Source organism: Marmota marmota, unplaced genomic scaffold (genome assembly GCF_001458135.2).
Source record: "Marmota marmota marmota unplaced genomic scaffold, marMar, whole genome shotgun sequence".
NCBI lineage: Eukaryota > Metazoa > Chordata > Mammalia > Rodentia > Sciuridae > Marmota > Marmota marmota.
Genome location: NW_026000037.1, coordinates 58792522 through 58816569, shown reverse-complemented (window position 1 = coordinate 58816569; position 24048 = coordinate 58792522). Strand labels below are relative to the sequence as shown.

Genomic DNA, 24048 nt, shown 5'->3' with positions numbered 1-24048 from the left:
GGGGGGGGGGGGGGGCTAGGCACACCACTCAGAGAGACTTACTTTCTTAACTTATCTAGTTCTGTGAACAGGTGCTTGGTTAATTCCACCTTCCAAAAGAGGGGTGGAGAGCGAGTAAAAGTATCCCCTCTAGGAGCGTACGCCCTGAGGGTAAAGTCACCCAGGACACTAAGGAAAGTGTCTTTCCAACTTCCGCGGAGCGCGCGAGTTCGCCAGGGGACCGGGTGTCCTGTGAGTTTGGGAAAGGCCTGGAACGTCGCTCCAGCAGCCCCGAGGCAGCGATGCTATGACCCTGACTCCCACCCCCTTCACCAAACACACACACGTGAAGCTCAGAAAGCGTGCCACCTGCTGGGGTTCCAACAAACAGGCCCGGAGGGAAGAACCGGCAGAAAGTACTAAGTTTTCTTTTAAAAAAGTAAACTCTCCCGGGGCCCCGGACGCAGTCCGCCGAGGTCCGACCTCAGGTTCTCCTCCTCCGAGGGCTGCACAGGGGAGGCACCAGCGCGAGGTGCGCAGCGGAGCGTGAGGGCGGTGGGCGCGGCTTACTCGCGACCCCCGGGACCCGCTGAACCGTGGGGCCTGAGGAGTCCCGGGAAGGGTAGGGGTAGAGCCGGCCGGCGGGCTGCCGACAGGCGGGAACAGGGCGCGCCCTCGCCCCTCCTCTCGCGGGCCCGCGCCCCGGTGGGGGTGGGAAGAGTCGGGGAACTCACAGCCGCTTGTCCTCTGGCTGTAGCTGCCAGTGCATGGCCAACGAGAAGCCGAAGAGGCTCCCGCGATCCCCAGATTTCCGGATCACATTGTCCTCGCGGGTGTCCAAGTTGAAGGCTGCGCCGAGCTGGGGCAGGAGCCCCGCCGACAGGTAGAGCAGGCACAGCTGCCCGGCGGCCGCCATGGGCGGGCGCACGGAGAGGGGAGCAGGGACCTGCAGCGGCCGCCGTGCGCTCCGGGCCGGGTCTGAGGCTGCCTGCCGTGCTGCAGCGGCCGCGGCCACCTTCGCCTCCTCTCGCCACTTCGCCCGGCCCCACCCCCGGGACGGGTCGCGCTCTATGTCCTGCCGCTCCCCCTCGCTGGCAGCTCCCGACCGCTGAATGAGCTCGTTGTTCTCTGGAGACTAGCAAGCGTTTTATCAAGTGACGAGGACGCCGGCCCCGCCCCTCCCCACCCCGCTGGCCCCTCCTCGCGCTCCCAGGGCCGGGCCAAGCCGCCGGCACCTTCCCGACCGGCCCCGGCTGTAGAGCGCCAGGCACCTCGCCCTCTCCCGCCGCCCTTCACCTGCCCGGAAGCAGCGATGCGGGAGACTTGGAGGGAGCTCCGGGCCGAGACGCCCATCCGGCCGCCCCCTCTGGAGAGAAGCTCTTGAGTTGTGGTTGTGCGGTGCAGGGCTCAGCGAGAAGGATGTTACTACCTGTCAGTAAAGATAAGTGCGGGCGGTGCGCCGGCCTCTTTGCCCTAAGCAGCCTGTTATTGAAGCTGTGGGCCCACGTGCAAATGCACACTACAGTCATTCATTCTCTAAGGGTTCATGGAGTGTTTAACGTGTCCCAACACTTGAAGACTGGAGCTGCATACTTTTTGGCTCTTCGAATACCTAACCGTCAAAAATGATAATAGTACACACACTGTGATAGTGCTATACAATTTACAAAGCACAGCCCTTACCTCATTTAATCCTAACAATCCTATTACGTGGTCATTTTCTTTTTGCAAATGAGAAAACCGAAGTTTAGCTTTGCCCAGATCACCCAAGGATCTAGAAGTCACCCTGAGGTCAAAAATTTCAAACTTGGTTTCCAAGTGTTCTGATGCTGGGAAGAAACCCCTCAGCCATAAAGGATGAGTGTTTCAAAGTGGCGCTTAGGAGCTCAGGCCTTGCCCCCTCTCTATAGCCCTAAATTCCTGGTCTAGTTAGGGGAAAAACTTCCAGACCAAGAGGCTGTTAGTTCTGAGGTCAATGTGGGTGGCCTGAAGGCTCCTGCCTCCAAGACATAGGGTGGAGCCTCTCTAGGGGACTTAATTCATCAATGATTCAAAACCAGGGGAGAGAGAATTTAATTCAGGTGTACTCTGAACTTGGATGAGAAAAAAAAAAATTACTTTTAAATTTTTCACCAATATCTGAGATTTAGCATTTCCTTCCATTAGGAACGTAGGCAACAAACCACAGTGGTAGAAGAATAAGTATCAATAACCTAGTCACCGGTAGAAACTAAGTTTTTTACTTGACATTACAGTTGTTACAAGTATTAAAATAGTTATTAGAACCCTCAGATCTTTCTTGTATGTCAAAAAAGAAGTTTATATATTGCTATAGCACAATTTTTAAAAACATTTTGCTAACTGTATTACAATATGATTGGTTTCCTTTGTGAATCCATGTATTTTATTTTGTGTGTCTGAAACCTTGTTCCAAGAGAGGTCCATTGTTAATAGCAGCCTTCCAAAAGGGCCTGTGGCATGAAAAGGTTGAGAAGTGCTGATCTGAAAGCTCCTGGAATGCCCTCATTGGAACCTGACATTCCCGCATTGGAAACAGAAGCAGGGCACAGTCCCAGGGGAAGAGCTAGAGCTGTGTGCAGTCTTCCTCACCTCAAGAATTTGGTCCAAGAAACAGCCTGAATCACTCAGAAAAACTGTGTGAACACCATCAAGGGTCCCCACAGGTGGTAGCAGCTGCTAAAGTGAGTCCCTCAGTAAATGTGTATGCCTTCCTCACCAATCAGTAACTCCAGGCAAATATAGTCCAAAGTGGGATATGGTGGCTTTAAATGCAGTGGATTATCTTGGAAATCACACTGCTTTAACAAATGCTGATAAGGTTGAATGTGAATGCAGGGCACAAGTGAGCTCACATATTCTCTCTTCCTATGTTTAATTCCCATTACCTGAAGCTGTCTTGTTTCATTTTCTAGTATTTGCTTTACTCTTGTTTTCACGGTCAGTAAATAAACAAGTTTTAAATGATCATCTAGTAAATTAGGGAATATCTGCAGTATAATTTTTCATGTTAGTTGCAGGTTAGCCTTTCTTCTTCATGATAAACATGCTATTGCAGAGAGAGGGTCTATGCTATTATGGTTGAGTATAGTGAACCTCACAGCAGGGCGCTACTCAGTCTGAAACCAGCAACATGGCTGCAGTGGTAACTGAAATAGTTCTGATCTGGTTGATAGAAAGCTGTTGCCCTGAGCTCCTCAAGTGCAATAGCTCCTACCCTGCTCACTTTCCTAAGACTCACTTTCCTAGGACTCAACCCTTAAGGGCTCCTTCTGATTGTGTATACCCATGTCATATCAGCAGTTAACTACTCTAAAAATTATCCCTATCTTCTAAGAGTAATTCTGTGAAGTATTCATCACTTCCTTCCTAAGATGTATTTGATAAGTGATGTATGAATGGCCAGAGTTATCTACTTGATTTCAAACACTGATTCTGCTCAAATTGAAATTCTAACATTAAACTTAAATATCATAAACATTTAGTGCTACTGAATCAAATGATGCTAGGCAGAGAGTATGCCTATGGGCCATCACACGTGAAAACCTTAGCAACCATAGGCCTACCTTCTATGGATCTCCTGCCCAAGATTGCCATACATACCTGAAGTTGAGTCAAACTCTCAGACTCCTAACATAATCTTTTTGAAGATAGTCATCTCTTCCTATCACAATCAAGTTTTGTGACTCAGTTGTTATTTCCATGACAAAGCTGACTTGGGTTTTACAAAAGTGTGTTATAAAAGAGATATTTAGAAGTTGTTCAGGATCCACCAAGGATGTGTCAGTCTCTGGGGCCAGAAATGGAAGAATTGAAATCCCTAAAAATTTTGAGGTTAAAATCCTGGGCAGGGAGATACAAGTTTTAAAGGAAAAAAGAAAGCTGAAACTCGAAGATACTTGTCTGTAACCAAAGGGAGAGAGGTAGCTGGATGAAAAAGGCGTGCTAGCCATATAGGACATGGAGTGGTGTGTGTGTGCGTGCGCGCGCGTGTGTGTGTGTGTGTGTGTGTGTATGTACACACATGCATACATGGCTATAGAAAACAAGATGTGGTTTGGTGGGGTAGTGGTGCATTCCTATAATCTCTGCGGCTCTAGAAGCTGAAGCAGGAGGATCGAAAGTTCAAAGCCAGCCTTGGCAACTGAGTGAGGCCCTAAGTAACTAAGCAAGACCCTGTCTCAAAATAAAAAATCAAAAGGGCTGAGGATGTGGCTCAGTATTAAGCAACCCTGAGTTCAATCTCCAATACTGGGGGGAAAAGAAGAAAAGAAGATGTGCCCATTGTAAGAAAGTGCCACAAAAATCCAGTTAACTGACAAAAAAGTAATTATAAAACCAAAGGAATCTAAATACACAGTTATACAATCACAGGAAAAAACCTTTTTTTATTTTTAAGGCAGTGAAAGCTAGGGATGTGGCTCAGTGGTAGAGCACTTACCTAGCACATTGGAGGCTCTGGGTTGGAGCCCCAGCACAAGTTGAGGGAGGTGCATAAAAAACAGTAAAAGCTATGAATTGAGGCATTTGCTCAGATGAAAGCTTAGGAATTCTTGTTTTGCCAGTATACTTTTTGAAAGAAAATTATCTTCTATATTTTACCTTCGGTAGGGGAACTTGCAAATAATTTAAAAATATTGGTCATTCTTGGAGAAGGCTGACAAATCCATGTCATACCTGATATAGTTTCCATTTTGTTTTGCTCTCAGGTTCACTGTTATTTGGACTTCATCATCATCAATAGCAGAGAATATCATATTTGTTGCTTTTAGACAACATAGAAAGATGTACTGAGTTTCTATGAAACATCTCTTATTCTCCCACAGTTATATTATACAGTTTTACATATCCCTGGAGCCTTTCAGTGAGAGGCCACATGTCAGTAAATAGTTTCACATAGGGTTTTACATATCAATGACAGATTTTTTTGTTTGTTTCAGAGTTTTCCCACATTGCTCTTTTATTTGCCCCTTAAATAAGTGTTCTTCTACACTGAACCTTAATGCTTTTATTTTTTAAAAAAAGAAAGAAAAGGTGACATTTATGTGCTCTAAGTAACAGCACATTTTATAGGGGCAAACCTTCGTTTGGTTTGTATCAGAAGAAACCAAACTACCAGCTGTCCCTTATTTTAACACCCAGATCTATTTTAAAGTAAATTGCATTTGAATGTTTCTAATTCACTCACAATGAGCTCATTAAAATGTAGAGTGTTTCACCTTGCCATTTTAGGTGGGATTCTTTTTTCCAGTTTGTTTTGAGGGAATTTTGCTAAGCCAGGAAGCCACATTTGGCCAGCCAGAAATAAATTCAAACCTTAAATCAATCAAGTTAAATTTAAAACTGGGCTCCCAAGGATGGGGTAAAATCTCCACCTGGCAAATTTGGTTTTCCATCCCAGCCATCATTAGAAACAAATATGAAGATTGTTTATATGTATCATGTACCACCCAGAATGTACTCTTGAAAGGCCAAACATGTAGTCTACATTTTTAAAGTAAATTATTTAAGGAAAACATTTAGTTGCTTTCTATTTAAAAAAAAAAAAAAAGTTCTTCTATAAAAACCAAAAAGACAAGCTGATTTTGAATTAAGTCTTAAACCAGTGTATATCAGTTCAGGTCAAGGCAAGCACTGGAGGAGAGTAGCTTAGCTCATCCACTTGCCAGCTGAGGACCAGAGCAAGTTACCCTACTTCTTTAGGACTCAGTTTTCTAGTCTGTTAAATGGCCAGAATCCTTACCTCACCAGATTGTGAGAGGATTTAATGAGATGATGTGTGTGAGTTCTGTAGCACAGTATCTAATATTAAATATGTGCTAAATGAAATAGCAGCCGTGAAAACAAGAGTAAAGCACATACTAGAAAATGAAACAAGACAGCTTCAGGTAATGGGAATTAAACATAGGAAGAGAGAATATGTGAGTCACTTGTGCCCCGTTTCACTTGGTCTAAATGGTCAGGATAAACCATTCCTCTGGTTATAGCTTGGCAAATAGTTCCTGTTGAGTCAGTTTCTCAGCCCCTGAGGTTTGGGTAGCAGCACCTTCGTGTTTCACTCAGGTTCTGAACATCTTCTCTCTCTTGCCAATGTTTAGAGAAGCAGCCAGGAGTCCCCCACTCAGCCTCATAACTTCAGAAGAGACAATTTAGAGGCCCAGCCAGCTAGGAGGCCTGGGGGAGAAAGAGTTGAAACCAGAGGGACATTTCCAAACACAACCCTGTCTTCTTCTTTTCACAATCCGTTCAGCCAGGAGGAGAATTCATGCTATGAAGGATCCAGAATCACAGCCAACAAAACCATTGTTATTTTGTTTGGAGCTTTATCTTAAAAACATCTTGCTACTGATATTAAAGCAGCCTATACTACTTAAAATAAATTGACAGGATGAATAAGAACATGCTACTGGATAGTGAAACAAGACATTGAACTTTAAAATTTCTTCAGAATGTTAGAATCCAGAAAGCAAGTCATTTGTACATGAATACCTAAGGATTCACTATAGGTGTTGAAGAGATTTCTTCTATTGGTACATTAACAAAACATCTGAATGCAATGCAATAAATTCTACACTGTGAACTGGATAGAACAAATAACAAAAGAGAAAAAGAATGCAGAAATGTAGACCACTGAATAGCTGGTCTGGGATAGCCTATAACAATGATGTGGCTATCCCAGACCACATGACCAAAGTGAAGGGCCAAACATTTCTTTATACACAAAGTTGTTTCTAGACATTTCCTGGTGACAGAAGACAGAAATAGGCCCCTGATACTTACATCACATTTCAGATTCAAAAATCTACAGGAACTCTAAATTGGCTGCATCTCCATAAGGCAAAAGACATTGTCCTCATTTTATGTCTAGAGACACTAAAACAGGGAATTTTCATAAGACAGCTTGCCAGTGTCTCTGACCAAATTAAGATTCAGGATTTCCCGACTTCTGATTTCATAACCCAGACCACTCCTTCAGACCCCTCTGAAGCCTTGGCAAACAAATAGTCCACTGAGACCAAATTTCCTTCTTCCCAAACAAGGAATTGTAGCCGTTCACAAAGTGTGATCTTGATCTCATGTGTTTTCTGGCAGGAAAAAGCAACCAGCAACATTTTGTCGGTTGGGTTGGGATGTTCAGAGGTAAACACATGCTACTTGCTTTTCCTGCTTAGAGGAGGTTGGAAAGCTCGGGAAGCAGAGCCAGGGATACTTGTGTCCCTCTCCAGTCTGAGGAACCAAAGGAAAAATTTTAAAGCCTTGGACCCTCCTTGGAAAGAGCCTCTACCCAACTGCTCCAGAAGTTTACTTTCCCAAAGTAGCCAACCACCCCTAGTTGCTGTTGGTTACAGAAACAGTTGGGTAAATGCCACATGGGTTGGAAAAGGAGGGAAGAGTGTATGGGATACAGTCATCTTTTTGATTTTGAAGAACTTTTAGAATTTTCTAATTTACACTCTGTAAATAACCAAACTACTTTTATTTCTCTAAAACTTTATATGCTGGCTACAGTGACCTAACGATGCCTTCAGTGTTTATAAACAGTTTTAATCTGTATTGGGGGGTTACTAGGGATTAAACCTAGAGGTGCTTTACCACTGAGCTCCCCTCCCCTCCCCCCGTCTTTTTTATTTTTTTCATTTTGAGATAGAGTCTCACTAAGTTGCTACCCAGATTTATTCTCACAGAAACAGAAAACCCCTGCATCAAGGCCAATTAGCAAAGCACAATTTGGGACTCGAGGTCTTATATGTTATAATCTACCAATAATTCAAAGATATCTAGGAAAAAGTTTTGTGGAGTATACAATATGGAATTGAAATTCTTAGTTCAGACATCTGGATGAGGTTGGAGGAGCATGTGTTATGGTTTGAATGTGAGGTGTCCTCCAAAGCTCATGTGTGAGACAATGCAAGAAGGTTCATAGAAGAAATGATTGGTTCATGAAAGCTTTAAACCAATTGCCAAATTAATCCCCTGATGGGTTTAACTGAAGGCCGGTAGGGTGCGTGCGGCTAGAGGAGGTAGTCATTAGGGGCATGCCTTTTGGGTATATATTTTGTATCTGGCAAATGGAGTCTCTCTCTACTTTCTGATCACCATGTGAGTTGCCTCCCTCTGCCACACTCTTCCTTCATGATGTTCAGCCTCATCCAAGGAATGGAGCCTGCTGTCTATGGACTGAGACCTCTGAAACTGTGTAAGCCCTTAAATAAACTTTTCCTCCTCCACAGTTGTTCTGGTTGGGTTTTTTACTCACAGCAAAGAAAAAGCTGATTAAAACTGTGGAAAGGGCAAGCTGTTGGAGAGGGGGCCATTCGGTTGCAAATCCAGAATTCCTTTCAGCAAAACAGCAGAGTTCTGGGAGGACTGATTTCCCTCAATTGGAAATTTATTTGTTTTAGTTTTTGGTCTGCTGTCCTAAGGTGCACACAAAGCTGTCCCCTTCAGTGTGACTCATCCTTTTGCCACCAAGTAAAGGCAAGACAAGGAGACATGAAGTAGGAAAGAAATGGTTCAAATGATAGACTCCCCTAACCATCCCTCACTGCTCACCCCGCCCAGCAGTAAATAACTGGGTGCGTCTCTGCACCCTATCCTTTCTCCATTTCAATAGCAAGAAGTCTAGATGGCAAGAAGCTCAATGTCAGGTAGGCTTTTTCAGGAAGAGGCTCCTGGGAGAAAGTATACATTGAGTATTAGAACAAGATGGCTAAGGCTTATGAAACTGAAAATACTAGAGTATTAAATAACATACGACAATGTTAAATAAAATAAAGTCACATCTTTTATTGCAACGAAAACAAAACAACTGAAGGAAATAGGCATCTGTTCGTACTTGCAATGATGATATGATATGGTTGAAAGCCACAACTAGAGTTTACACAGATCCTGAAGACCTGTCTGGTGAGTTATTCAGTGTGGCTACTGTGACAAGATGGCAGACCATGAAGCAAAAAGGGAACAGGCGGCCAACATGTGAGTCCTGGAATTCAACATTTAGATTCAACTATTTTACAAGAACATTAATTTTCTCTGTGATTTATTCAAGGTCAATAGTAAAATTTGTAGCCAAGATGTATCCACTTGAAAGTTGTATAATTACTCTCAGTCATATATTCTCTTTAGTGGATCTCTCCAGTGTTAGAATACTAGGATTAAAGCCACACTGAAAGGAGAGGGCACCAACCAAACCAAACCTAGAGTTTATTTATGTTCTAAGAAAAACCAAAACCAAGCCTGGCAAGAACTATACCATTTCTGATTAAATAATATGCCTTTTTCATTTGGGGTGACAAAAAAGTTTTTTGAGAATTTTCTTCTATTTTTTTTTTTCCCATTATGGGCACGAGATTTAAAAATGACTTCTAACACTGAGTTCTTTTTCTCATGTTATAAGAAAGTATTTGAGGCAGATTCAGGATGGCTACAGATGTTTTTACATTCCTTTCATTGTCTGCCTTTGAATCTGAACTGGCCTTGATGACTTTCTTGACCAATTGAAGTCAGTAAATGTGACATTCTGAGACTTTCAAGGCTAAAACATAAGAAGCCTTGCAGCTTATTCCTGGGACTCTTGGAACACTCGTTCTTGGATCCTGAACCACTACTTTAGAAGTCCAACTTCTATGGTGGAACTGTGAAAACACATGGAGAGGAAGGGGTGCAGCTGAGCCCAGCCTGCCAGCTGTTCATGCCATGAGGAAAGTTATCTTAGGTCCCAGAAACATTCCCAGCCACCAGTTAGATACCACTGAGTCACTTCAGCTGGTGCTGCATAGAAGAGAGGAATCACTTGGTCAAACCCTACCTGAATCCCAGACCACAGAACTGTGTGGTATTAATAAAGTGATTAACTGCTTCAGGGTAGTTTGTGATGGAACAGTGGATAAACAAAAGAGAAGAGGTACAAAGTTTCCATGGGGGACTCCTCTGATGATTGGTAGTAGTTGGCCACCTCCTCTGCCATTTTTACAATGGCAGTAAATATACCATGCCAGCTATGGCTGACAAAGCTATTGAATCTTTTTGACTCATTTTGAGAAATGACATCAGTTGGAGTGATGATGTCATGGCTCTGTGACTAATTCTCAAACACTTAATAATAGTTCTGAAGCATGTGCCAGTGGGGTAGGTTTTATACACTTTGCCCCAGCTTCTAGTTTAGGGTGGGCGGGGAAGATCCAGACACAAAAGCAACTCCATCTGTCTGTGTGGTTGGTGATGAATTCCACAGATCCACACAGTGCTCCCTGACCCACTTTATCTTAATTTTAAAGAGTCTTTTCTAGTACTGAGTGGCATCTAGTACTTAGTGTTCAACATGCCCATGATCACAAAGAATTTTTAAATGGCACTGAAGCATCTCTAGTAAGCAGGAGGGCAAATCCTAAAGTGTCATTTCAACACTGAGCCCAAGGATCCCAGCACAAGGGAGGCTTTCTAAAAACTTAAATGATCCCCATCAAAGTCTCTTAGCCTCCCTGTTCATTAAAGGTTTTGTGTGTTTTTCTCCCTCTCTGGCTCTAGTTTCATTTTGTGAAAAGGTTCGCTGCCTTATGCGCCATGAGCAGACAAGCTTATCGAATGAACTGTAAATCTAATCAGTTTGGCACAGGGGTTTCATGAGAGCCATGTAAACAATAGCCGGAGTTGTGTTAAGCTTCAGTGACTCCAACTGATTCCCAGTTTGGTTCATTTGTGCAGAACAGTCGGAGATACAAAGCCAAGCCCGTTAATTTCCAAAGAGCAATTCTAACCCAGGAATGAGCTGTTGATCCCCAGGAGGCTTTCGATCCAAGCTCTAACTTCAGGGTTTTATTTACGGCATAAGGTATGTCTCTGAGTTACTGAATTTCCTTCCATTTCCCCAATATTCTGTATTTCTATGGAGATCCTGGCAACTCTTGTTGAAATTGGAATCCTGTAGAGAAATGAGTGGTGAACTCCAAATTCCGAAGGCCTCTATAACAGTGATCAAAATATAGTTGTGGATCATCTACCCAAGAATTTTTCTTTTTCTTAACAAGGTGTGCCCCAGGTTATTTCTGAAAAATGGACTTAGTTTCAGTTCTATTTCTCATTTACATATTTTTACAGAAACACTTTTTTTTTTCCAGTGTTCGGGTTGAATCTGCAGCCTTGTGCATGCTAGGCAATCACTCTGCCACTGAGGTACACCTCTCCACCTGAAACATATTCATTTTAAAATGTTCATTTCACTTTCAAGTTTGCAAAGTTTAGGTAGTTGTAGCACTGAAGTCACACCAGTTTTCAATCTCCTAAATTGTACATGTTTAGTCTCCAGATGGAAAAATGAATATTCACCACAGCTCCATTAGGAATGCCAATTTCCCATCACTCCCTGAAACTGGCCAATGCAGTTATAATAGTGTGTTAATTTAAGACATTTTCTGGTCCTCCAAGCCTTGTATTTGCATACCAGCTGAAACTGCAAGTGGAAGTGAATGGAGCTGATGATATTTGCTTTATCCCAATTTTTCTGTGAGAAGGAGAAAAGCACTTGTGTTTGAAATAAGCAGATGTAAAAACACTTCTCACTAATCAAAATGTTTACCAGCACTTATGAGAGACTGCCTGTGTAGAGGCAGTGAACCTGATATGTATACTTACTGAGAGAAGCATATTTATTGTGACAGACCCAGGAGTAGAACTTTTGCGGCTTCGTTAAGATGACCACTAGCAGCAGCACATTTCATTGTTTAGGAGGCTTTGGGCAGTTCATTAACTTGAATCCAAGAGCTCATGTTGTATCTATTTCAGCAAAGACTTTCTTTTTTGGAGGTGGGGATGGTACTGGGGATTGAACTCAGGGGCACTCTGCTACTGAGCCACATTCCCAACCCTATTTTGTATTTTATTTAGAGACAGGGACTTGCTGAGTTGCTTAGCACCTCACTTTTGCTGAGACTGCCTTTGAACTCACGGTCCTCCTGCCTCAGCCTCCTGAACCGTTATGAAGTAATATATATGAAAATGACAAAATTACCAATGCAATTCTGTAGAGAGCTTGACATAACAAGCCATCTAATTTCTTTGAGTAATAAAATTATGGCCACATAGATTATTAGAAAGTGACACAGAAAATCCATCTGTATTTGTTCAGTTAAGCTCACTGTGACTATAAAGTTTACAGAATCCCACCTGAAACTAGCTTAAGCTATATAATTGTTATTAAACAAAAGGTTATAAAATCAATTATGAAAACAAAAACTGACATTTATTGTGGATACGGTTCAAAACATTTTTCCTTTATTAAATCTTTTAATCTTCACAGAAGCTTGTCCCTTAAATACTCTCAGTGGTCGCATTTTGTACACGAGAAAAGTGAGGAGCAGCAGGGATGTGTAAGTCCCCAAGTCACACAGCTCAGAAGTGTTAAAACCAAGATTTGACGAGAAGTAGGTTGGCTCCAGAGTCTATGTGCATGAACCCCACACCATCTGCTTCCAAGAACATGTGACTCTTTAAGTTACCAATAAAGAACCAGTGTTAATCTTTGACTTTATTTTGGTATGTCTTAATATTAAGACTAATGGGTTGAACTCAAAGTAGTAGCATTCCACTGGCAGTGTCCACCCGGGATGCTTTTTTGTTTTGGTACCAGGGATTGAACTCAGGGGCACTTAACCGCTGAGCTGCATTCCCAGCCCTTTTTTGTATTTTTTTGAGAGACAGGGTATTACTGAGTTTCTTAGGGTCTGGCTAAGTTGCTGAGGCTGGCTTTGAACTCTTGATCCTCCTGCCTCAGCCTCCCAAGCCGCTGGGATTAAAGGCAAGTGCCACCACGTCTGAGCACCTGGAATGCTTTGAAGGAAGTTCCATAGGGTTCATTCTTATTATCTATTTAATATTAGCATGTATTAAGTGGGTTAAAATATTAGAGAATATGCTCCCGATTTTAATAAGTTTAGTGAAATTATGAATATTCTGTAATATAATAAAAATTCAAACTCTCAGAAAACGGGGAGAACAGTTCTACAAAAATTATTCAGTTCATTTATGATGCACCAGAGATGTTATTGATCACAGTGCTTAATCTGTCACTTCAGGCTGCATGTTCTTTGAAAATGATGACCTCACATGCCCAGCTAGATGAGGACATGAGTGAATACCTGACCTGAGAGTACTGGGTCATCCTTCGGTCACAGTCATTCCACATACTGGAGTCAAAAACTGAGCTGGGGGGCTGGGGTTGTGGCTCAATGGTAGAGTGTTTGCCTCACATATATGAGTCACTGGGTTCAATTTTCAGCATCACATATAAATAAATGAATAAAATAAAGGTCCATCAACAACTAAAAAATATATATTTAAAAAACACTGAGCTGGTTCAAGATGCTCTTAAAACAAGCCCCATGGCCTAAGATAACTCAGGAGGGTCTTTGTTCCTTGCAAACAGAAAAGCCCAATCCAAAACTCAGATCAATGAAAAACCATTTACTTTTGGGCAGAATCCCTATGCTTCCAATTAAATTAGGGAAATATTGATGAGCAAAAAGAAAAAGAAAAATCACCTCAAAATAAGAACAATTTACCTATATGAAAGCATTGCTGAAAAAAAAATAGATGCAATACTGCTCTACATGTGAAGGAATGTATTCTATAAATAATTATCTTCAAAGAGCTGCCTATGTTTTTCTGCTTTTTAAAAATCAGATATTTTGCTCGGCATGGGGGCATACACCTGTAATCTCAGCAACTCGGGAGGTTGAGACAGGAGGATCACATGTTCAAAGCCAGCTTGGCAACTTAGTGAGACCCTGTCTCAAAATAAAAAAAATGAGAGCCGGGGATGTAGGTCAGTGGTGGAGCACCCCAGGATTCAATCTCCAGTACCAGGGGGAAAAAATCAGATCTTCCTTGAGCACACAGCATCATTTTAGCTACCCCTTTAAAAAGAGATACAGAACTCCTGGCAAGGGTTCTAATAATAATCAAAATCATTAAAGTATGTCATACAATCATAGCTACAGGAACTGGTGCCATGTGATCAGAGAGAAGAAAGCTAAGGCACGACTTTTTTACTGTCTCTAAGAACATGGAAAGTTTTAAATCACAATTATCTTCTGTGTTCATAGAAGTAGGAATAAGCTTTGATCAAAGCTTTTCTGTCAAACGTAAGGAAGAATCTGTGGCCAGTGTGCAGAACACGGCCAAGGACTGTCTAGCCCTGGAAGCCTTCAAGAAGAAATTTAGAAAACACCTGGAAGTTGAATTGTTGACAAATACGGCTCCGTGGCATCTTTGGATCTGAGCTGCAAATAGAAACACACAATGCTCATCCGTGGCTGCCATTAGAGTCATGAGTCAGATTTGAAGGAAGAAATCGAGTATAGAAGAAAAAGGAAGAAAATTGCCAGCAAGGCAGGGCAGTATGTCCAAGGAAGTTGTCAAGTTCATAGTCACCTTTTAGATGATGTCTGAAGGTCACTCTGAGCTTTCTCTTTGCACTCTATAATATAAGGGAGGCACTGGGTTCAATTCTCAGCATCACATATAAATAAATGAATAAAATAAAGGTCAAATCATATCCCTGCTTCAAAGTGACTTCAAAGGGGCTGAGGATACAGCTCCATGGTAAAGCATTTGCCTGGCATATGCAAGGTCCTGGGTTCAATCCCTTGTACCACAAGAGTCCAGACCCGCTTGGGGATCGCTTAAACACCTGAGGGAGTCAGGCCAAGACTGACTCAACAACTCACTTCAGGAGCCCACCTGGTGGTTCCCATGTGGCCCTCAGAGACTGAAAATAATTTGGCTTGAAGAATATCCATTACAGTTCCACCCTGTACCTTCTGTATAGCTCTGTCCCTGAGCAAGGTTGTAATTTAAAGGAAAATGAGTGATGTGGTCCTTATTTCTAAGACACTGTGCCAATGAAGAGTAGCTTAAAGCCCCCTTGTTTGCATGCTGAGCACTGAGGGTGAAATCTTCACCCCTGACCATGTGTGTTTCAGGAGAAACCTCCAACACACCCCAGCTCTCAGTTCTCTACTTCCATCCACACAGAGCAGGCTGGGCTGACTTATCTCCGACTGACATATCACAGTGCAAATGACATTGGATACAGATACAGGTGACTTCGTATCTAACAAAGTTGCTGTGTTTTTAAAAAGTCAGGCTTTAAAAAAAAAAAAAAAAAGGATGAGAAAGGAAATGTACGGTACTCACAACTCAAAACTTTCAGAGTAGGGACCACTTAGAGGTACGAAGTTTTTTGCTACAAGAGAGATCACACAGAGTCCAATTTTGTGTGTATATAGTTGAGGAAAGTGAGACCCATAAAAGAGAAGGAGGAGACCCAGGACCAGATTGTGAATCTCCCTCAACTCAGCAAGTATTTCCCCAAGAAACCCAATTAGAGTGAAAGTAGCATGGTCTTCTCAACGATAGCCCAACAATCTAGGATCCATAGAGTCTGTACAGGCACATGACCATGGATGTGTATGCCCAGAAACCGTAAGGCTCAAGAGCAAACCGGTGGCAGAGGTGAGGTGATTCCATTGCCGTGTCCTGATGCCATCCTTCCACTGAGGTCAGGTCCTTTGCTTTAGTAGGGAACAGAAGTCACTAGTCACTGCCACCCAGGCTGCATACACAGGCTGACAATCTGCCCAGTTACACACACTACATCTCAACCAAGGAGTTTGGATGAGAAACAAACAGCAAAAAACACCCCTCCTGGCAGGATGCAGTGGTGCATACCTGTTATCCCAGTGGTTCAGGAGCCTGAGGCAGGAGGATAATGAGTTCAAAGCCAGCCCAGTGAGACCTTGTCTCTAAATAAAATACAAAAAAGGGCTGGGGATGTGGCTCAGTGGCTAAGTGCCTCTGGGTTTAATCCCCGTGCCAAAAAATAAAGAGAGAGAGAGAAAGAGAGAGAGAGAGAGAGAGAGAGAGAGAGAATATGCCTCCTGCTCATAGGGAGTGATCTACACTGTGTCAGCCTAGTCTACAAGTTCCTCCTAAAGTCAGTCCGCTCAGATGATCTTATTCTAATATGCTTTGAATCATATCGACTCACAGAATGAATAGGAATCCAGTTTGATTTTCATAAGTGGATGAAGTTATTCTAAATAAACTATGTTTTTAAAAAGTTAAAGTATGAGTCACATGCACATTATTAAACAAAGAAATTTAGACAATAGAAGGGTATAAAACAGAAAGTGACATTTTCCACCCCGTCCGATACCACTCCCTTGATAATCATTGTTAACAGTTTGGTTTACATCCTCCCTTTTGTGCATGTAAGAACTTGTTTATAAGCATTTGACTTTCAGACTTTGACTAATGTTAAAAAGCTCCTTATAAAAGATCATAAGTCAGACTCCCTCTTAATAATGTATTAAACCCTTCCCTGGGGATCCTAAAAGTAAAAATAATAATACAGGTACAGGCTGATTGTATAAGTACCTGGCTTGGTTTGGGCAGGTTACCCCAAATATGCAAACACATCAAATTTGGTCATTTAAAAATAGGACTCCAGCTCTTACTACAGGTACTAATAAGAACTTTAGAGCTAAAATCATTTTCTAATGCTATTCTGCCAAGTTGCCAAAAAGCCTCAACTTAGGAAAGCTGTATTTAACTGTTTTTTTTACTTAATACTCCTTATGAATCTCCTTGGCACAATCTCTCTGGTGCTTTGCATTCTCTGGTGATTTCTCTTGGTTGCAATAGTAACTGTGGCGAGGGTGATGTTTTCTTGATAATTGGGGAGGTGGCTTGAACTTGGTCTGATCCAAAGGCACGTTCTCTCCAACCTCCCTATGACTAAGTCAAGTTCATGCCCAGATATCTGAGAGCTGTGTCTCCACACGCCACAGTTGAGGCAATGTAACCTCAGGTGCTATTTATCTGAAGGGCTCCCCAGGCTGCTGAGCACCTGGCAGCTGTTCAAGGAGTGACACCTGTACTTGGGAAAGGCGCTCAGCTTTCTATGGTAAGCATCCACCCCTTGCAGGCCTATAATTAGAAGGGGATAACACCTTGCAGCCTGACTGGCTCTCATGGTCTCAGACACTAGTTTCTTCTCAGTCCCTTGTAGCTAAATAGGACACATGGGGTGAGGCACAGGGAGGGTGGATTTAACACAAGTCCCAGAAAAGGCCCTCTGCATTGTGACCAACAACACCTGTGCACCCAGAAGAAGAATGGAAAGGCCTGAATGATTGTCAGCAAGCTGAAGACTCCAAGATGTGGGTGATTACCCCTAATGCTCCCTCTCAGGCATGATTGTAACCTCTAAGCTAAATGTCACCATCACTTTCCCTGTGCCCCCGAAATACTTATCTGCCTCAACATATGCATTTGCAGTACAGGGTTAGCAGTCCCCATGTTAGCTGGTTAGCTGGTTCATGCCCAAGATTGATGTTGAAATACACAGTCTGTTATCCTGGAATTTAAGAAAAAACAACTACTACATGCAATAATCTAGGGCAATGTTTCTCAAACTGAGATTCACAAGTTCTGAAAGATTTTTTTTTTTAATTTGGAAATTTTCTTTGAATTATGATAGAAGAAAAGTAATATAAGAGTGTTCTGGATCATCAGAATGAACAATTTGTAAGCAAATACTGCCTTGAGTTCATTATTTGCATTTGTGTTTCGAAGAGAACTGGTGCTGAACCTTCAAGGCTACGTTCTACACAGCATTCTATGCCAGACAATGTACAGAACAGATCAGACAATCAACATAGTTGGTCACTGGACAGAAACAGAAATATAAGAATTAAAAAATAACAGCAGTGACAACAATAAAACCTCAAGTAAAGTTTCATCATATTCAACATCAAAAGAATCCAGTCACACAGCACAATGTGAAACAATCAAACACATCTTCCTGTTGTGAATCCCAATACCACCAATTCAGTTTCCGTAGAACACCTCCTACTACAGTTTAAAGTGTTGCTCATCAGTTCCCCTTTAACTCCTGCTGACCCATAATGGTGGCAGTGTTGCCTCCTTTGGGGGAAAAGGAAAGGGTATGTGAACATGACTCACGATCTCAAATACACAATTGTATAAGTAAAGTATTTATTTCAAGCCTCAGTATGTTATTTAAATTTTTAGGTAATGTGCTTCTTTTGGTCTGTAAAGGAAAGACACATTCAGTAAAGAATTCAGGTATAGTTTTGGGTAAATATTTGCAGATCACATTTTATGGTAGCCTGCTATTCAGGAAAGATATTCCTTATAGGACTTTTTTTTTTTTTTTTAAACCTTTCAGAATATTGACAGGTAAGACCATGATTCCTTGAGATGTGGACTGAATGGTGGTGCTAAATTAGTTTGCTTCCAATGTGGTCTCCTACTCAGAGGCCCTAAGTCCAGTGGAAATTAAAAGCCTTAAACTTTTTATTAAACCTATCAGCAAACTAAGATTGTGATCATAATGAATGACATGAAGAAAATAGTTGACCAAGTTTGTTTTTTGTTGTCCCAATTATGAGATGTACATTCTTCCTCCTTCTAAGAATGTTGATGTAGGAATGTGAAGATGCCAGAGGAGCTATGCTCAGATGGTCACTGTAAGTGTCCTTCATCTATGTGTTGTAGAATTTCAGATTACTTACTGACAGTATTTTTTACTAAGACTGTGTTAAAGTTACAGCAATCTTTTACAAAGATTGTGCAGTTCTCTACTCATTGTGTTATGCCTGGTCCTAAGTGTAGGCCAGTTAAATAAGTTTCCTAAGTATTTTTCCAGTGTTCAATCTCACACATTGTATCCCTTGGAAATTTCCTTCCACTCTGAAGAATGAATAGAAGAAGCTACATATATTGCTGCCTTATCTTTGAGATTTCACTATGTTTATGTCAAAAGTTATGTAAAATTATTAAGATTTATGAAATACTAAAATTAATAAATAAAATTGTTGCCAATTTGAACTTTACTGATTTTTTAGATTATGGATATTTAATTGGTAAGTATATTTTGGCATTATATTTGTTTGAATCAAAGACAAAATATATAACCAATAGTATGAAACTAGTTTTGTATTTGTATTTAAGTATTGCTACTTTAACAAAATAATTTGAGTCATTATTTGGGTTAATCAGAATTTTTTCCATCAAAAGCAATCTATAAATTGATCAAATTTGAGAAAGATGAAATGAAAGCATTTGCTGGGACTAGGTTTTATCAAATAGAAAATTTCATTCTTTTTTTAAAAAAATATTTTTTTAGTTGTTGATGGACCTTTATTTTATTTACTTATATGTGGTTGAGGATCAATCCCAGGGCCTCACACATGCTGGGCAAGCACTCTACCACTGAGCTACAACCCCAGCCCCGAAACTTTCATTCTTATGTTAGCTACTATAATGGGATTTTCTCGGTAATCTTCACTCTTTTTTTCTTTTTTAAATAGATAAAGCCTTTCTAGGTTGCCTAGGCTGGCCCTGAACTCCTGAATAACTAGGACTAGTGGCATGTGCCATTGTGTCTCTAGTACAGCTCATCAGGAACTTTCAAGCAGAGATTTAAAGCAGATGGATCTTCCTAATATTATTCAAACTTTTCTTTTTTAAAATACACCTTTTTCATATATTAATTTACTCGTGCATCAAATATTGAACCCTTACTATTTTCCAGGTGATTTATTAGGGGTAGCATCCTATTAATCAATTAATCAATTTCTATAATAATGCCATACTGGTGTTTGTTTTTTTTTTAAATTTGTTTTGGTTTTCTTTTCTTTGTGTGTGTGTGTGTGTGTGTGCGTGCGTGCGTGCGTGCGCACCAATACCAGGGTTGAACCCAGGACACTTAGCCACTGAGCCACATCTCCATCCCTTTTTATTTTTATTTTTATATTGAGACAGGGTATGGCTAAGTTGCTGAGGCCTGCTTTGAACTTGCAATGCCCCTGTCTCAACCTCCTGAGCTGCTGGGATTATAAAATATTTTAAAATGTATCATAAAGTTATTTTGTTTTAATCAATTTTAACACTTGGGAAAGTCCAATATCATCATTCTACTTTGTCAGGATTTTCCCAGATACTTGTATGTAGATTTTTTTCAGACATTCATTAGAACATTTTTTGTCAAATTCTTTCTAAAATTTTATTGGCATTTTAATTAGGATAGTGTTAAAAATCAGCTCAATTTGGAGGGTTGACTTAATAATATTGCATCTTTACTAGTGAAAAAAATCTTTTCCATGTATTCAAATCCTTTTACATTTCTCAAAAATAAAACAAACTGAATAATCAGTGAGCAGATTATTAGTGTTTTCCCCTAAATGTAGATTTTAGCATATTTTTATTGCTGTCTTACTGTTTTAACTGCTGTTAAAAAATACAGGTGGCTTATAAACAGCAGACATTTATTTCTCAGTGTTCTAGAAGCCAGGAAATGTAAGAGCAAGGCACTAGAAGATTCAGTGTCTGGAGAGGACATGCCTAGCAACCGCTCCTCACAGACAGCGTCTTGCTGTGTCTTCACATGGTAGAAGAGGTTAGCTAGCCTTCTGGGGTTCCTTTTGTAAGGGTACTGTCTTGGTCGCTTTTTGTGACTGTGACCAAAATTCCTGACGAGAGCAACTCAGAGGAGAAAAGATTATTTTAGGCTCAGGGTTTCAGAGGTTTAGTCCATGGTCAGCCACTCCATCTCTCTGGGCCCAAGGTGAAGTTGAGGGTCAATGGCTGCAGGGCACAGTGAAGAAAAGCTGCTCTGCTCAGGGTGGCCAAGAGGTGGAGAGGGAGGAGAAGGGGCTGGGAAGACACATTCTTCCAGGGCACATCCCCAGTTAACCACTTCTTCCAGCCAGGACAAGCCTGCCTACAGTTACCACCCAGGTAGTCCATTCAAACTAGGATAGACTGATTAGGTCACAGCTCTAATAATCTAATCATTTTACCTCTTAATATTCCTGTATTAACACAGGAGCTTTGGGGGACACTCTATATCCAAACCATAACAGGCACTATTCCCGTTCATAAGATCGGAACCCTCATGATCCAAAGCATTCTCCTAACAACATCAAGTTGGGGATTAGGTTTCAATGTATGAACCATGGGGAGGGAGGAGGCAGACAACAGTCAGACCATAGCACTGTGGGGTTCTTTTGTTTGTTTGTTATCTGTGATGCTGGGGATCAAACCCATGCCAAGCAAGTGCCCTACTACTGAGGGCACTGTACATTTTATGGTGTATATGTATCTTACTTTGAATGGTATCTGTATTCTTATTATATTTATCTTATTGCTTGCATATAGGAACAGTATTGACATATTATGATTTTGTAACTCATCTCTCTGAAAGCTTATTAGTTCTGATAATCAAATTTTTTCACTTGACTACCACTAATAGCAGATGCCATTTTAAATGATGTCATTAATTTGAAAATTTAACTCTATTTTTTGGTGATATTTGCAATCAATTCCTTAATGTAGTGTTTGCTGAAATATAAATAAGTTTGAAGATACAATTTTATTAATAATATTGACCTTCTGGAGTGACATGTCGTTCATGTTTCCCAGGATATTTGTCTACTTAACATAGTTTTTTTGGTTGCTTCCCTTAGTTTAGACAATTTTCTAAGTCTTCTAATTTTAAAATAAGAATTATCTTTATCTCCTTTAAATATTTGCATCTTATAAAATAATATTTTGTTGTAAAACAGCAATGTAATAATTCCTAATCTTTACCTTGTATTTAATCGAATGCCTTACATTAACTTTTAATTTAGTGATAACATTAAACAATAGCCTGCTGTTGCCTATTTCCAAACAGTGACAGGTCAGAAGCAAAAATCCAGTTTCTAATCTGCTGTGCTTGTGCCACATCTAACTTTGGTTTTTAAACAGCAGAATTTTGGCATTTTTGTTCTGCTTGCTCACTGCTTTGGCCCAAGGAAATGAGTTGGATGAGTGCCTTTCTTTTTTTCTTCAGAGATGCCATAGATTAATTTTAAAGACTTTCTTTCATCTACATAACAGAGTGAGTTCAGATAGCCTTTTAAGCTATTATCTGCAGTTAAGAACTTTGTGCTGGAGAGTCATACCAGTTCTACAAAAGGGGTCTGTTAGGAACACTGAACAATGAGAGTTTGACATTTTTCTCCTTCTGCCTCCAGAAAAGAACCAAAGAAACTATTTTATTGCATTTATGTATTTCATAAAGGAATGTGAGGTTATATTTATATGCCAGCAAACTTCATGGAAATGACACAACGGCAGAGCTCATTCAAGGGACACTCTTATGAATACCTCATTCCCACTGAGTTGCTTGAAGGGAATCAGTAGTTGATTATTCCATGTGTTCTACGAGGTGTTCAAACTGCATACTTGTTGAAATGAAAGAAAAAGGAGCAGCGCTGACCTAGGATGAAACATCCTTATTTTGTAGAAGCAGAGCAAGGAGGAGGGGGACAATAGAAAATAGGCTGCAGTGCATCTTGAGTTTTCGCTGAGAGAAGGCTATGTACACATTGAATTTTTAAAAAATTATTTTTGCTCTTTCTCGTTAACGCTTCTCGGTTATGTTAGTTTTTTTTTTTTTTTTGTTTCCTCTCTTCATTGATTTTGTGTGAGCCTGCATATGTGCACATTCTTTGAATATAAATTGCTTTCATTAAAAACCACCTGAGCCAGAAAGCTTGCCCTGGCTCAGGAAATTCAGTTCTCAGTTTAGCAGGGTGAAGATTTAGTGAAAGGATTTCACATCCTGGTTGCCCTTCCCAAGGAGCTGTGATTTTTCCAGGACAATCTCTTCTTTGAAACCAACATGAAAACACATTAGTGCTCTTTTTGGAACAAAGAAATATACATAGGAAATAAAGACATTGTTTTATCAAAACCTCATCTTGGGTTGTGACGCATGCTGGCTGGGAATGAAAGTGTCCCTTTCCAAGAGGAAAGTGGCTCCAATCTGTTTTCTCCATATTTAAAAATCCTGCTAAACCCGATTGGAATTGTAAAAACCTGGAGGTAGGCGTTCTGCTTCTCCCCTCCCTGGAGCGCCTGATCTTCCCTCATTTATCTGGCACATACCACCCTCCTGTGAGTGTGAATCAAACGCAGGGTCACCATGGCTTGCTCTGTGCCTCTTTATCTGCATTGCATCAGACATGTTATTAATCAGATTTATTGAAGCTGATTTGACCTCATTCTAGGATGAGGAGGAGCGTTGTTCTCAGAACCTGAGCTGTTCAGAACACAGTTTGAAGACAGCAGCAACCCCTGTCTAGCAGCCTGGGCATTCTGTCTACATTGTGCTCTGACATACTTGGTATGTTTTTGGTGGCCCTCAAGCATGAGACTGTGTGTCAGTTAACAGCTGCTTTCTGCCCAGAACAATCCCCTTCCACCCAAAGACTCATCACAGGTTTGCAGGGACCAGGCCCTTTGCATTCCAGTGCCTCTGGAAATCTTTCTAGTACCTCCTTTCAGGGCTTTCTCTAGTTTTCTTTCTAGAATTTACTTGGAATCCTTTTCTAGCTCTCTGCCTCCCAGTGTAGACTTGATGGAGCCCCATACTTATTTTTGGATCCAAGCTCCAATCCATTCATTTACATTACCAATCTGATGGATGATGAGCTGGGATCCTTCAAAATGGCCTAATAAAACACATCTCAGGACCTAATAGGGCTGTGGGACACACAGGGTGCCCACATTGTGTTCATTGTCTCCAGGTTTGTTCTCTTCCTTCTGTCAAGAGTAACAGAAGTCTAAAAGTGCTACTTAATTGTCTGCCTGAGGACATTTAAGGAATATTCAAACGAAGTGTTGACAAAAGTCATATGAATTTTGTTCATACTAAATTAGGCAAGCACTTCAGGAGATACAAACAAAAGGTTTAAAATTTTTAGTTAATGCATGCCTATAATCCCAGCTACTCTGGAGTCTGAGGCAGGAGGATTGCAAGTTTGAAGTTAGCCTCAGCAACTTAGCTAGACCCTGTCTCACAATACAAAGTAAGAAGGGCGGGGCTGGGGCTATAGCTCAGTGGCAGAGCGTTTGCCTAGCATGTGTGAAGCACTGGATTTGATCCTCATCACCACATAAAAAAAATAATAAAATAAA

At 41.1% G+C, this 24048-nt stretch overlaps 1 protein-coding gene across 3 annotated transcripts in view; it reads right to left on the bottom strand.

Annotated features, from left to right (window-relative positions):
• Positions 1-1115, bottom strand: part of Itga6 (integrin subunit alpha 6) — a 79402-nt gene extending 78287 nt beyond the window's left edge. For 2 of the 3 annotated variants that reach the window (XM_015479321.2, XM_015479320.2), the window contains exon 1: positions 714-1114. In XM_015479321.2, the coding sequence (XP_015334807.1) occupies positions 714-895 (182 nt within the window). In that variant the 5' untranslated portion in view covers positions 896-1114. Of the gene's footprint in view, positions 1-713 lie in introns of all 3 variants that reach the window. The other variant, XM_048812486.1, reaches the window with a different exon arrangement.
• Positions 1116-24048: the final 22933 nt, after the last annotated feature.